Here is a 15,690-nt window from a genome sequence, read left to right as displayed (position 1 = left end):
ACCAAATGTAGTTGGACGGAATGAGAGGTCAGTTTTCAGTGTACGTCACCACCAGGAAAACACTAGCGATGAGGTGCAGCGAAAACTGCTAAATGCTCCTCTTACAATGGGAGAGCTCCCATGGCGAAAGGCGCATTTTCATTTTTATTTCCAAAAAGAAAACCTGGCTTCAGGATTTTCTTTTTGAATGTAAAAAAGAAAACAGCTTGGTGCAGGGCTCTCTAATGTTGACGGAGCTCTGCGTCCATCTATAAACAGCACTGACGGGAATTGCCATGATGACCATTTCGGCCTATGCTTTAGAAATGATCACCAGCTTAGTGGACACCTCCATCAGGGCGACAGAGTAATTTACTCTGTCGCCCTGGTCTCCTTGATGGACAGATGGCCACCTGCCATTATATAAAAGAGGCCCTCAATCTCATACTTTGGGAGAACATTAATACACAAATTGAGATCGCCTAAAATCATATTGTTTTCATGCCACATAATGTTAATAGAAACAAAATCACACAGTAAATAGCCACATTTCCTCTGGTTTTAAATAACAATAAACACCTTTCACCAGCACCAAGATGATGCTTATGGCATGCAATCAATCAATCAATCAGTGACACTTATAAAGCGCGCTACATACCCGTGGGGTCTCAAGGCGCTGGGGGGGGGGGGAGCCGCTACTGCTCGAACAGCCAGGTCTTCAGCTTCTTCCTGAAGGAGAGGTGGTCTTGGGTCAGGCGCAGGTCGGTCGGGAGGGAGTTCCAGGTCTTGGCGGCCAGGTGGGAGAAGGACCTTCCTCCTGTAGTCGCTCTTCGGATGCGGGGGACGGCGGCGAGGGCGTGGTTGGCTGATCGGAGGTGGCGTTTGGGAGCGTAGAAGTTGACTCGGCTGTTGAGGTAGCTCGGGCCTTGGTCGTGTAGGGCTTTGTGTGCGTGGGTGAGGAGGCGGAAGGTGATTCTTTTGTTGACCGGGAGCCAGTGAAGGTCTCGCAGATGTCCGGAGATGTGGCTGGTTCGTGGGATGTCGAGGATGAGTCTGGCTGAGGCGTTCTGGATCCGCTGGAGTCTCTTCTGGAGCTTGGCGGTGGTCCCGGCGTAGAGGGCGTTGCCGTAGTCCAGTCGGCTGGTGACGAGGGCCTGGGTGACGGTCTTCCTGGTCTCGGTGGGGATCCACCAGAAGATCTTCCGTAGCATGCGTAGGATGTTGAAGCATGCCGAGGAGACGTTGTTGACTTGCCTGGTCATGGAGAGGGAGGAGTCCAGGATGAAGCCCAGGTTGCGTGCATGGTCTGTCGGTTTGGGTGCGGTGCCCAGGGCGGGAGGCCACCAGGAGTCGTCCCAGGCGGAGGGAGAGGAGCCCAGGATGAGGACCTCCGTCTTGTCCGAGTTCAGTTTCAGGCGGCTGGTCGTCATCCACTCGGCTACCTCTTTCATCCCTTCGTGCAGGTTGGCTCTGGCGGCGGCGGGGTCGTTGGTCAGGGAGAGGATCAGCTGGGTGTCGTCGGCGTAGGAGATTATGCTGAGGTTGTGTTTGCGTACGATGGCCGCGAGGGGGCTCATGCAGTATAAAATAAATCCACCGGATGCTCGACTGAAGGGTCCACAATCCCAGCATCAGAAAATGTGCAAAAGAGGCATGGGTGCATGTGGGATGAACAAACCTCTGCTCAAAATGTGGTGGGGTTACCTGGGAATTATCATCTGAAATACTTCATTGGAGAAGTTTTGAACTTGATGACGTCATCCAGGAGCTCCTGAAGGCGGGGGCGGTGCTCCGGTTTGACCAGGTTGACATTTACACCCAGGAAGTAATGGGGTAGATTTCCGTGCCGGAGGTAAAACACAAGATAATCCACCAGCCTTGCGAAGCTCACCGTCAGGTCCTCCCAATCATTCTTTGATTGGTACTGCTCACAAGCCCAGAACAACACAGTCTGTAGAAACAAGCACATGTACTGGTAGTCACACACAAGATGCTCTAAACCGCCTCATCATGCCATGTGCAAATCACTTCATTCAATGGTTTTTGTGCCATGTGTTCATGTTGATTATTTAACAAGTTCCTATTTGTCAGTGGTAGCTGGTGACATTATAAAGTGGTGTGGCGTCAAAGTTTGGGATGAGTGCCATGTGGTAAGCGAGCGTAGCGAGCGAGCCTGACTGCCATAAGGGAGGACTGGGGGGCTCAACCCCCCCACCGGAAAAACTTTGAAAAAAAAGTGGCCAAATGGTGCATTTTCATGCTAATTTGAAAAAGCAAGAAGGTTATTAACGCAATTATGAAAATGTAGTTATGACATCAATAAAAAGATTTCATATATCATATTGCAAAAGAAACACTTGTTGGACGGAATGCTGGACAATGCAAACATTCAACCCAATCACAAGGATCTGGGTTTAATCCATCATTCTTTTGCTCACCACACCACCCCGTGTGGACCCACCCATATGAAAATCAGTCTTGACCCTGTTCCTTATGGGAACAGTCCAGCTCAAACTGCCAAGCCAGGTCCTCCCTGGAACGGAAACAAGCATCCAGGGACCGGTTTCATGGCATCACCCTTCATCAGCCAGGCTACCTTGAATCCAGTGGTGTAGTGAGCACTGGATCCATGTCTGGGCATACCTTTCTCACTTAGGGTGACATATGCAAAAGAAACAATTGATGGACAGAAGGCTGGACAAAGCAAACATTCACCCCCTGTCACAAGGATCTGGGTGTAATCCATCATTCTTTTGCTCACCACACCACCCCAGTGTGGACCCAGCCATATGCAAATCAGTCTTAACCCTGTTCCTTATGGGAACAATCCAGCCTGAACTGCCAAGCCAAGTCCTCCCTGGACTGGAAACAAGCATCCTGGGACCGGTTTCAGCGCATCAGCCAGGCTAGCCCCGAAACCGGTCATAGGATGCTTGTTTCCAGTCCAGGGAGGACCTGGCCTGGCAGTTTGGGCTGGACTGTTTCCATTGGGACCAGGATCAAGACTGATTTGCATATGGCTGGATTCAAACTGGAATGGCATAGGGAGCATAACAATGATGGATTTAGGCCCAGATCTCTGTACTGGGGTAAATGTATGACATTGTTCTGCATTCTGTCCATCAATTGTTCTTTTAGCATTTGTCACCCTGACTGGGGTATGCCCAGACGTGGGTCCCGTGGTCTCCATGCCACTGGAGTCAAGCTATCCTGGCTGATGAGGGCTGAAAGCCCAAAACCGGTCCTAGGATGCTTGTTTCCAGTCCAAGGAGGACCTGGCCTGGCAGTTCAGACTGGACTGTTTCCATTGGGACCAGTCTCAAGACTGATTTGCATATGGCTGGGTTCAAACTGGAAGGGCATGGGGAGAAAAAAAACGATGGATTTAGGCCCAGATCTCTGTACTGGGGTGAATTTATGACATTGTTCTACATTCTGTCTATCAATTGTTCTTTTTGCATTTGTCACCACGAGTGGGACGGGTATAACCAGACGTGGGACCCGTGCTCTCCATGCCACTGGAGTCAAGCTATCCTGGCTGATGAGGAGTGAAACCCCGAAACCGGTCCTAGGATGCTTGTTTCTAGTCCATGGAGGACCTTGCCAGCAGTTCTGGCCGGACTGTTCCCATTGGGTGCAGGATCAAGACTGATTTGCATATGGCTGGGTTCAAACTGGAATTGCATGGGGAGCAAAAAAATTGATTTAGTCCCAGATCTCTGTACTGGGGTGAATGTATGACATTTTTCTGCATTCTGTCCATCAATTGTCCTTTTTGCATATATCATATTGCAACAACTGTTCTTTGTGCACTGCTATATGCTACTTTTGTATTTTTCAAAATCCCTAAGACTTCAGTCAGGCACGCAACTTTGATGACGGCACCCCCATTCTGAGAATTGTTTCAGCCACCCCTGTAATCTGTCACCAGGCAGGCCCTATGTTGTTAGCTTATGTAATGAGAAATAGCTTACATTTTATTGCTTAAATTGGAAAGAGCCTGTTTTCAGTAAACCAGTGAGTTTCTTATGTAGGCTGCATGTGAGCCATTTGTCAGGCCTTAAAGACAGCACATAGCAGGGCCGGCTTTAGCACTGATGGAGCTCAGTGCGACAATGTTTGTTGGCGTAATCAATTACCACCTCCGCGAACGGATACCGTCACTATCACCCTTTAACAGTGCCCCTCAAGTCTCCATAACTACTCTCTCAGATGCATTTAATTGGTATTATAGTGCCATTCATACCAGTGTAGGGTGTCAGAGAACTTTACATCTCACACACATTACACAGAGACAATCAATCATATGTGTGTAAATCAGTGTATAGAAAACCTTACATAAGACAGAGGACTACAAGATGTAGGAATCACATGTCATCCATACTGATAGACAATATATATTTAACTGTGGGTGGAGACCTACACTCCGCCTGTGGAGTGTGAGGAGATTTGCCTACTCTGCGTTCCACGGAGAACGCGGAGTAGGCTAATCTCCGCACACTACGCAGTGGAGTGGAGTTGACCAGGCCCCGCCTCTATCACCCTATTAAGAATTAAGTAAAACTACATTAAAGGTTAAAGAAAAAAGACTTACCTTCACTGCGTTGTCCCCAGGCTGCCGTTCTCCTTTTCCACGCCATCTCAGGGTGACCTGCGCATGCGTGCGCGCCAGCGCCTTAGCATTCCTTGCAAGAAACGTGCATGAGCAGGCACGCGCGCATGTGCAGATCACCCTGAGACTGAGAGGGAGAGGAGGACGGCAGCACGGGGATGCCGCAGTGAAGGTAAGTCTTTTTTCTTCACCTTTAAATTAGTTTTAATAAATTCTTAATAGGGGGGTGGAGGCGGGTGGCAGAGCGGAGTTCCACTGAGTTTGTCTCCAAATCCGTGGACCTCCGCGTAGTCCCGCTCTGCCAGCTCCGCCCAGGGTTATATATTTTAAGAGTGCTTGGTCTGGAGAAGCACAGACTCAGAATTTAAAATGTAACACCATGGTCGGGGGTTCTATTTAGTAATAAAAATTGATTTATACGCAAATGAAACCTTTATATAACATTAGGATAATAAAAGACTAGGGAAAAATCACGACACTCTAAACTATACCATGTAGTTTGCATGCAGCTCTTTGAAGACAGTTAATAACTCACTGTTCTATATTAGGATTTTAACTTATAAACTGCAAGTAACAAAAGGATCTATCTGACAAAAGCAGTAGCCCACTGACCTATTTACAATATATGCACTGTGTGATCTGTATGGAACTGTGAGGTGGCGTCCTCGCGGCCCCACAATGGAGGCCGCCCTTCCCCGCACTCACCTCCGTCATTGCCACCGGGACTACTAACGCGCAAGCCAAACCCCATGGCGAAGACAGGACTCGGCGAACCAGCCATAACCCGCGGATCCCCGCCCTTCTTTCTCCTACAGGGACCAACCAGAACCACGAGCCCGGAGGAAGCATATCCCTCCGACCCCGGAAGTCCCGCCCTAGGGGCAGAGCCAGCACAGGATAAAACCGAGAGACAAGAAGAGAACCCCGTCGGAGCATCGTGGCAGGAGACTCGGACTGGAGCTGGAGAAGGAGAGGAGACGTGTGACGAAGAGGTGTGGACTGAAGAGTGGTGGAGCCCTCAGGAGGTGGCTGAAGAGCGGCCGTAACTCACTTGGAGAGTTACGGCGGATCGGGTGAGTGTCTTAAGCCTTCCTTACCCCTGCTCACTAGGAGTCCTTGTAAAGCCCCTGTAAATTCTCCTTCCCCCTCTCTATAGTATCACGGCCCCTGCACTGTAGCATAAGTGTATAGCACCCTCACAGTCTACGTGACGCCATTTCCCCCTCCCCGCACTTCCAGTCCCGACACCCTTTCTATCCTCCGACCTCTGTTCCTACCTCCCTTTACCTCCCTTTCCTCACGTTCTCTTTTCTCTTCCCCCCCCCTCACGACCCGGGTGACGGTGTTCGGTATATATCGTCTGACCACCAGGATAAGACTAACGGTCCTTTGTTTTTCCTCTCTTACTGCCCTCCGTGGACCTCCCCTACATCGGAGCTGTCGTTGGAGTATCCGAGTACCAGGACTACAACCCAAGACCAGAAGCGGACTGCTGCCCTGGACCCCTCCTTGTTTACCATTTGTTGTGACTTTCCTTCTAACTCCTTGTATAATAAACATCCAGTATAGCCCACTATATACGGCCTCCTCGCCTGCTTTTCCGGCCCGCAGATCACCCACCCTTACAGGAACTCTTTCTTTGCAGCAGGCAAATTAACCCTCTGCACTACCTTAAACTGAGTCAAACTTCCACTAGACAAAACTCCACTCTCTCTCCAGGAAGAACATTAATTACTGGGGTGATCTTAACATTTTTATTGTTGCCTAAAATTGTTGGAGGCAAGGAATGCACACAGGGCTGAGGCCTGTCCTCAGGAGGAGTCAGATGGGCTGTAAACTCTTGATGAAGAAAATGCCAAGATAGTCCAAGTCGATTGTGAAAAACTGTGAAAATGCGTGCAGGCTCGCCTCTCGCTCACATGCAAATAAAATGCACAATAATAGCACATCAGTAAAACTGTTGTTTTATCGATCCTCACAGAGAGAGAGGGCAACGCGACGTGCCTGGTGTTGCAATTGCCACCGGTCACGGGTGATTTATGTCACTTGAACAAATTAACTATCAGCTTTGCACCAACACTCTGTTGTGCAGCTGTGCAGCATGAGAATACAAACCAAAAGCGTAAAACAAAACAAAACTTTACACCTGATGCTTCAGGGCTTGCCTTGGGTAACATGGACGTGGGGGTGGAGGGTGAGTGACTAGGGTCCACAGGACTTGCAAACCACGGATGCCGCTGGAATACACAACAGGCAGTTACTGAGAAATGGCCAGCGTACAACCTACTGTGAATTTAATTGGGGAGACATCCGGCCGCGGCCCGTGCAGGTGAGAGCGGTGGCGCCCGATGGGGGGATTTCGACAGACAACCATGTGCAGGGCACAAGTCCGATAAAAAGAAGCAAGGGGACTGACCAAGTAAGACAGCATGCAAATGACGTCATGAAGTCACGACGTAGCGCTACAAAAGAAAGAAAATAATTCTCTTGAACTATTTGTGTAAATCCTGGGACAGACCAACCCATCTGACAGTCTTACAGTGTCTGCATTTATATCCAGGGACAGAACAAATGCAAAAGCATGCCTCTCTTAAGTACCTGTGAAGAGAAGGCAAGCTGTGTGTCTTTGTTTCCCTCCGCGGCATATACAAAAAAAAGGAGGCCGGATCGCCCCCTTACTTCGGCCCAGCTGGAGCTGAAAAAAGGCTCCCTCGCTGCCTGCACGTTGCTGCTGGATTGGAAAGAAGACAACATACATGCGCTGCTGAACGTGTCCTGGTGTCTTACACTGGGACAAGTTCAACATATTTCTTTGTGGCCCAACTTATTGGCAGGGGGGACGGCGTTCATCCACTCTTTTCACAGGGTGGACGTCGTCCCCCCTGCCAAGAAGTACCTGCCGACTCGTGCCCTGATCATATGACATGCCTTACCATGCCTCAATGAGCTATAATTATTGTTATTATAGAAGGTACCAGCTGAGGATCAGTGCCAATTAAAATTGTAGCTCAGGAAAGATTTAAAACACAATCAAATCCTTCGACGTCAAGTAAATCATCGTTTACACACCATTGGCTGGTCCTTGAACAAAGGCGAGCGAAGCTGGCAACAAAACCTTTTTGTGTAATGCAGGCAATTCAAACTTACTTACCTGCTGTGGATGGAAGTTCTTTTAAAATCCAATGCATGCTGTTAGCCCGTAGCAAAACTAGCAACCAACTGCGCCTGTGACTGTATATGACCTAGCGGCATGAAAAGGAAAGAGAGACAACCTCCTCCCATCCCCACATTACCTCAGTCACATGCACACACAGTCCGCACCAGGGCAGAGGCCCAGTCTGTAAAACCACATGCCTCCTAGCCAATCCAGATGCCACTTCTGCTGTTACAGCTGCACTTGGATTGACTAGGGCAGGCAACCTCAACGCTCATTACTGTGACCAGGGGCTGTGGCTTTGAGTCAACCCCGGCCCACTAATAGGCACTAGAGAGGCCTCTAGTGTGCATGTAGGATTGGCCGGAGAAAGGCAGCTGGCCAACCCAACATGCGCACTTGGGCCCAGGTGCCTCTAACGATTGTCTGTCAATAATGTTAAGCGAGCCCCACCTCCCTCAGGCCTACCCAGGCTTAGGGTCCGCATCAGCCGTGAATACGCAACCGGCCAATGGCAAAAGATGACTGCCGTGGACTGTGGGCAGAACGTAAACAGTACATTTTTTATAAATGGTACTTTTCTCAGATTAATAGAGGGTTGGGGGGCTATAATATAAGTAGGACAAAGCCCCAATGCTCTAATGGAGGCACAGCCCCAGGTCATATGGTGTGTTACACTTACAGGCTGGGCACATCAGTAAGGTGGGCCACCTGAAGTGGACAGTCGAGGAAGGGTTACATCATCTTGCTTTTGGTGAAACTAGGAACTCTGGGTCAGGATTATGCCTACTCCCTACAGGAAGAGGTCATATAGGGGGTGTAGTCACCCCAGAGGTAAGTAGTCCATTGGCTACTATCCTTCACTCCTCTAAACACCCCAAACATTAGTATTTAAGTGTCCCCCCGACACAAGAAAATAAGATTTGTCTTCTGGGAACTTGAAAGGACAAAGGGAAAGCTGTCACCACGAGAGATGAGGACTGACCACGAACTTGCCACAAAACCCTGCCTAACTGCTGGACCTTCAACAACTGCAAAGACCCGGCTCTTCCAAAAGCTGTGCTCACTCTGCAATGATTGAAGAGCCCCCCTTTGGGTTCAGCCTAACTTGTTCCTAAGTCCCCACTTGCAGCCTTTTTCTTACAGGTACCCTTCTATTGACTTTACCATGTAGAGCTCAAGGCTACCATTGTGCCTAGCCCTTCTGCACCCGGAAACACCAGGGCAGGTATACCAAAACTGGTGCTGGTTCTTTGTTCCTTGGACCCCAAGTACCTTAAGTTCGGAAAGGTTTCCCTTGAAACCAATCGCAAGTGTAACTATGCAGTGTGTATGTTTCTCCCATACGACTACATTATCACTCACTCCTCAAAACCATTATTCGACTGTATTTTCTATTGCAACAAAAATCTATAACTCCGAAATATAACTCAGAAAGCACTTATTTGATTTCGATGATTGTGGTGTCTATATTTATATAAAAATCAGTTATTTTTCTAAATTGGTCTCGGATTTTCTTCTTGAGTGCGTGTCTTATTTATTGACTCTGTGGGGTCGATTCCGATCCGGTAAAAAGCGCTCCGAATAGCCGTTCGGAGCGTTTTTCCTGTACGAATCGTACCCTGCAATGTCCCCCGTACGTACAACGAAGTACGATTCGTACCAGGAGCTGTACTCCGTACGAATCGTACAGAGACCGTACGACTCTAATCTCCGTACGAGTCTCACTCGGAACCCGCTGTACGCGACATCTGTATGGTTCGCGGCTGGTTTATAAGACCCAGCAAGTACAATATGTGTCAGGTACGCACCGTACGACCCTTTTACTACGGGAGCTGAAAACAGCCGTAAAAGCAGAGTTCGCGATGAAACAGGTACGGAACGCCTCCCCCCGGGTACGGCGCGTACCCCCCATGATCGAAGGGTTACGGCACGTACCCCAGCGATCATGGGGGGTACGCACCGTACACCCAGCGTACATGGGGTACGCACTGTACCCCATGTACGCTGGGTGTATGGCACGTACCTCATGGTCGCTGGGTGTACGATGCGTACCCCCCATGATCGGAGGGGTACGCGCCGTAACCCTGCGATCATGGGGGTACGCGCCATACGGAGTGTATGTGATTGTGCGCGTTTCTGTACGAATCGCCCTTACCTGACGTGGACCGTACGATTCGAGTCCTGATACCCCGGTCCGGATCGTACTCGTCCGGTCGTACGGCATGTATACGAGTCGTACGATTCACTGTTTCAGCCTTGCAATACGTACGGATCGCGACGATTCGGACGGATTGATGGAATACGGATCGTACTACGCGACTCGGACGGACGGGTACGAATCGTACGGCGATGGCTCCGGATTAAAATCGTATGGACGTTTTTTTTCCAGGATCGGAATCGGCCCCTGTGTGTACAACAAATGCTTAACACTACCCTCTGATAAGTCTAAACTGCTCGAACACACGACCACAAAGGAGTGCATATGGGATTATTAATTTAAGCCCTATAAACTAATAAGGGGCGTCTGGTCATTTTTCATGGTGCACCCTTGCATTGGCACTACCGAATAACTGACAAAATATCGACCTAGAAAATATTGACCTACAGAAATATCGATGCTGAAATATCGAAGGCATGAATATCAACTTCCCATCTACAACATGGTAAGTACAAAAATATAGAAATAAAAATATAGATGTTAAAAATATCAATGTTAAAAATATCGGGGGTTTTTCAGTAAAAATATAAATGTAAAATAAAGTAAATAACACTAATAAATAAAATAAACATAGTTAAAAATATCTAATAATGTTTAAAATTAATAAATAATACATATATAATAACAATACATTAATTAAACATATACAGACAATATATAATATATACTTAACAATAAGTTTTAATAATTATTTTAATAATTTATCAATTAATAACAAATGTTATAAACTACAAATACATTTACAAACATAAAACAAAAACATAAATAAAAAGTAAATAATTATGTTTAATAAATTTAAAAAAATTAAATATACTTTTAATATTTTTAAAAGTAATTATATACTACATTATCTAAAATTATACCAAAAATATTATATAGCTAAATAAATAAAAATACTATTCAAAATCCTTAACTAAAAAAAATACAGTAATAAAAAAGTTGTATAGCATGGAACTTAAAATTACAATTGCCACTCCAGAGAGCGCATCAGTGGAGAAACCATTGGATAGCGTAGAGGTAAAAATTACTATTCCAACTCCAGAGAGTGCAACAGTAGGGACAGTGTTGGATAGCGGATTGGTAAAAATTACTATTTCAACTCCAGAAAGAGCAACAGTAGGGAAAGCGCTGGATAGCGTAGGGGAAAAATTACTATTCCCCCTCCAGTGAGTGCAACAGTAGGGAAAGCATTTTATAGCGTAGGGCTAAAAATTAATATTCCAACTCCAAAAAGTGCAACAGTAGGGAAAGTGTTGGATAGCGTAGGGGTAAAAATTACTATTCCAACTCCAGAGAGTGCAACAGTAGGGAAAACATTGGACAGCCTAGGGATAAAAATTACTATTCCCATTCCAGAGAGTGCAATGGTAGGGAAAGCATTGGATAGCATAGGGGTAAAAATTACTATTCCAACTCCAAAAAGTGTAACAGTAGGGAAAGCGTTGGATACCGTAGGGGTAAAAATTACTATTCCAACTTTAGAGAGTGCAACAGTAGGGAAAGCGTTGGATAGCGTAGGGGTAAAAATTACTATTCCAACTCTAGAGAGTGCAACAGTAGGGAAAGCGTTGGATAGCGTAGGGGTAAAAATTATTATTCCAACTCCAGAGAGTGCAACAGTAGGGAAAACATTGGACAGCCTAGTGATAAAAATTACTATTCCCATTCCAGAGAGTGCAATAGTAGGGAAAGCATTGGATAGCATAGGGGTAAAAATTACTATTCCAACTCCAAAAAGTGTAACAGTAGGGAAAGCGTTGGATACAGTAGGGGTAAAAATTACTATTCCAACTCCAGAGAGTGCAACAGTAGGGAAAGCATTGGATAGCGTAGGGGTAAAAATTACTATTCCAACTCTAGAGAGTGCAACAGTAGGTAAAGCGTTGGATAGCGTAGGGGTAAAAATTATTATTCCAACTCCAGAGAGTGCAACAGTAGGTTAAGCGTTGGATAGCGTAGGGGTAAAAATTACTATTCCCACTCCAGAGAGTGCAACAGTAGGGAAAGCGTTGGATAGCGTAGGGGTAAAAATTACTATTTTAACTCCAAAAAGTGCAACAGTAGGGAAAGCGTTGGATAGCGTAGGGGTAAAAAATACTATTCCAACTCCAGAGAGTGCAACAGTAGGGAAAGCGTTAGATAGCGTAGGGGTAAAAATTACTATTCCAACTCTAGAGAGTGCAACAGTAGGGAAAGCGTTGGATAGCGTAGGGGTAAAAATTCTTATTCCAACTCCAGAGAGTGCAACAGTAGGGAAAACATTGGATAGCATACGGGTAAAAATTACTATTCCAACTCTAAAAAGTGCAACAGTAGGGAAAGCGTTGGATAGCGTAGGGGTAAAAATTACTATTCCAACTCCAGAGAGTGCAACAGTAGGGAAAGCGTTGGATAGCGTAGGGGTAAAACTTACTATTCCAACTCTAGAGAGTGCAACAGTAGGGAAAGCGTTGGATAGCGTAGGGCTAAAAATTATTATTCCAACTCCAGAGAGTGCAACAGTAGGGAAAACATTGGATAGCGTAGGGGTTAAAATTACTATTCCCACTCCAGAGAGTGCAACAGTAGGGAAAGTGTTGGATAGCGTAGGGGTAAAAATTACTATTCTAACTCCAGAGAGTGCAACAGTAGGGAAAGCGTTGGATAGCGTAGAAGTTCAATATAACATACTTATAAATAATTGTTGTAAATAAAATAATTAATAATTAAATTTTTAAATAACTCTACACCATTTGCAAATACCCATTAATAAATATTAAAAACATAATTACAATTGAATAATTAATTAACAATAAATTAACAATAAATACCAATAAATATTAATTAATAAATATTAGTTACCAAATAATAAATATTGAACACTAAAATATTTTTCAAAACAAAAACAAATTAATTATTAAAAATTGATTAACAATTAAAATATAGTAAACAATAAATTTATTTTTAAATCAATAAATATTTTTAATGAAACAATAATTACCAATTAATACAAAATAATTTCCAATTAATAAAAAATAATTAACAATTAAAAATCTGAATTACCAATTAAAAAAAGTAATTACAAACTAAAAGAATTAACTGCAAATTAAAAAATGTAATTACCAATTAGAAACATTAATTGCCAATTAAAAAAAAATTACCAATTAAAATAATTAATTACCAATTATTAATTAATTAAAAATAAAATAATTAGCAATACCAATAAAAAAATCATTACTTAATTACAATTAAATTACTTCCCACCCAATTCCCCTTTAAACCCACAAACCGCTACAGAACTTAAACGCAAAAATTAATTAAAATGAATTAACAATTACTAAAAATTAATAATTAATTTACTATAACTAAATTACTTCCCACCCTATTCCCCTATAAACCCAAAACCCGCTCCAGTACTAAAACATAAAATTAACTTAAAAATAACATTATTAATATATAAAAAATAGTACACATATAATTTAAAACAAATAAAATACTTAACAAAAAACATATAACACATACATATAAAATACATAATAAAATACATAACAATAAACAAATATCGATATTAGTAACATCGAAATTAGTTACATCGATATATTTGATATCGATATAACTAACTTCGATTTTACTTACATCGATATAAAAAAATCGATATTACTTACCTTAGGGTCGATATTCTGTCCAACGATATTCTTGACCTCGATATTCTTCACCTTCGATATTTCCAACTCGATATTACTGTAGGTCAATATTTCGGAATTGATATTTAGACTGTGCACCGGCACGACCATATAAAAAGCCAGCTTCCTACAGAGAGACATTTATTTATTTATTTGAAAAGTTTTCTATAGCGCGTAATAACCCTGGAAGGGTATCAGAGCGCTTTACAAAAGTTACAACATGTAGAAGTTTAATACAAATAGCTACAAAGAGAGAGTAAGGAGTAGGGAGGGCAGATTTGACGTCAAACAGTCTTAGAGGTCCTGGGGGATTCAGGAGTGTGAAAGTCAGTGGTCCTGATGATCGAGTGTAGGTTCTGTTTGGCGAGCAAGTTGAGTGAGGTGATTGGGTAGAAATGTGTTCTTTTAAATTTCTGGGGGCAGGGCATTCCAGATTCTGGGTGCTAGGCCGGAGAAAGTTCGGTTGTATGTTTTTTTTTCCGGAATTTTTGTGGTTTCAATAGCCAGGTGCTGGAGCTTCTCGATGCTCTGCCCCGCCTGATAGTTCCAGTTTATCTGCTAGATGCTTTGGTGTGCAGAAGTGCAAGGCTTTGTGTGTCATACAGGTGATTTTTAGCTATGATCTTGCCTCAAAAGGGAGCTAGTTCAGTGCCTTTAGATCAGGGATGATGTGGTTGTTCCTTTTGGAGCCGGTGACCTGTCATGCGGCCGCATTGAGTGAGGCTTTTAGTGGAGCCAGGCTGAATCTCGGCAACCACATAAGGTTAACAAAAAACTATTGATTCTGCAGCTGCCTATATGTTAAGCACTTCAATCTTAAAGTCCACTAAATATTCAAGTCCTGTGCTAAACGTCTCCGAGACCTGCTGCAGTTAGGTCCCACTGGAAATCCAGAGATAAAGCTTTGAAGAAAAGTGGAGGCAGCACCAGGGATAAAGTCACACTTCAGTCAATATGGTCATTTCAGATTCCTTTATTCTTCTTTTCATAACAAAACAGGCCAACGCGTTTCGTTCCCTTTATCGGAACTTCGTCAGGGCAAAATGTATGATGGATGGACCACGTTCCAATTGATGAATCAGGGCCGTCGTAAGCCAAATTAGACGGACAAAGTGGAATCCGGTTTCCAAAGCAAAAATCACTCAGGTGAAGAAGTTCTTGCGTGTCTGCATTCATAGCGATGATATAGTAACCAGATACCAGAATCCAACTAAAGTAGAATCAGTCATCAGTATAAGACGCCCATCCTTCAATGCAACAGAGGTTATGATAAACCGCAATCGTTGGATTTTAGAAGTCCTGAAAATAAGTGGTGGTGAGTGCACCAAACTTTGGTTGCTATCTGGTTACTATATCATCTCTGTGAATGCAGACATGCAAGAACTTCTTCATCTGAGCGATTTTTGCTTTGGAAACCGGATTCCACTTTGTCCATCTAATTTGGCTCACTACCGCCCTGATTCATCAATTGGAACGTGGTCCTTCCATTATGCTTTTTGCCCTGACGAAGTTTGATAAAGGGAACGAAACGCGCTGGCTGTTGTCCTGTTTTGTTATGAAAAGAAGAATAAAGGAATCTGAAATGACCATATTGGCTGAAGTGTGTCTTCATCCCTGGTGCTGCCTCCACTTTTCTTCTAAGACCACATACGGTTATATTCCCATAGTCTAGTCTTGGTATCACTAGGGATTGTATTGCTGATTTTTCATTGATGTGAAGGAAGGGTTTTAGTTTTATGATGTTCATATGGAAGTTTGCTCCTCTGGTGGCTGCACTGATGTGTTCCTGCATGTTGAGATTTTTCGTTGATTGTTATTCCTAGGGATTTTGCGGAATCTATGATGTGTGGTTTGCAGTCGAAGGCTGTTAAATGTTTCATCCAGTCTTCTATGTTAGCGTGTCCTCGCGGTGGGGTAATTAGGAGGAATTCGGTTTCGAGTGCGTTGAGTTTGAGGTGGTTTCTGGTTAGACAGTTGTGTGTTTTTTGTAGGGTTGTATTGAGTGAGCGGATATTCTCAGGTGATTATACTTTTAGGTATAGTTTCGGTGTCATCAGCATAT

General features: G+C 44.3%; 1 protein-coding gene across 1 annotated transcript in view; it reads right to left on the bottom strand.

Moving 5' to 3' along the window:
- Positions 1–15,690, bottom strand: part of LOC147725873 (protein mab-21-like 3) — a 144,253-nt gene that overhangs the window by 69,245 nt on the left and 59,318 nt on the right. Inside the window, exon 4 of the mRNA XM_086962810.1 lies at positions 1,684–1,930. Coding sequence (XP_086818936.1) covers positions 1,694–1,930 — 237 coding nt within the window. The 3' untranslated portion in view covers positions 1,684–1,693. The remainder of the gene's footprint in view (positions 1–1,683; positions 1,931–15,690) is intronic.

The sequence above is a fragment of the Lissotriton vulgaris genome, chromosome 3_1, assembly GCF_964263255.1.
Source record: "Lissotriton vulgaris chromosome 3_1, aLisVul1.2, whole genome shotgun sequence".
NCBI classification, from domain to species: domain Eukaryota; kingdom Metazoa; phylum Chordata; class Amphibia; order Caudata; family Salamandridae; genus Lissotriton; species Lissotriton vulgaris.
This window is presented reverse-complemented; position numbering and strand designations above follow the sequence as displayed.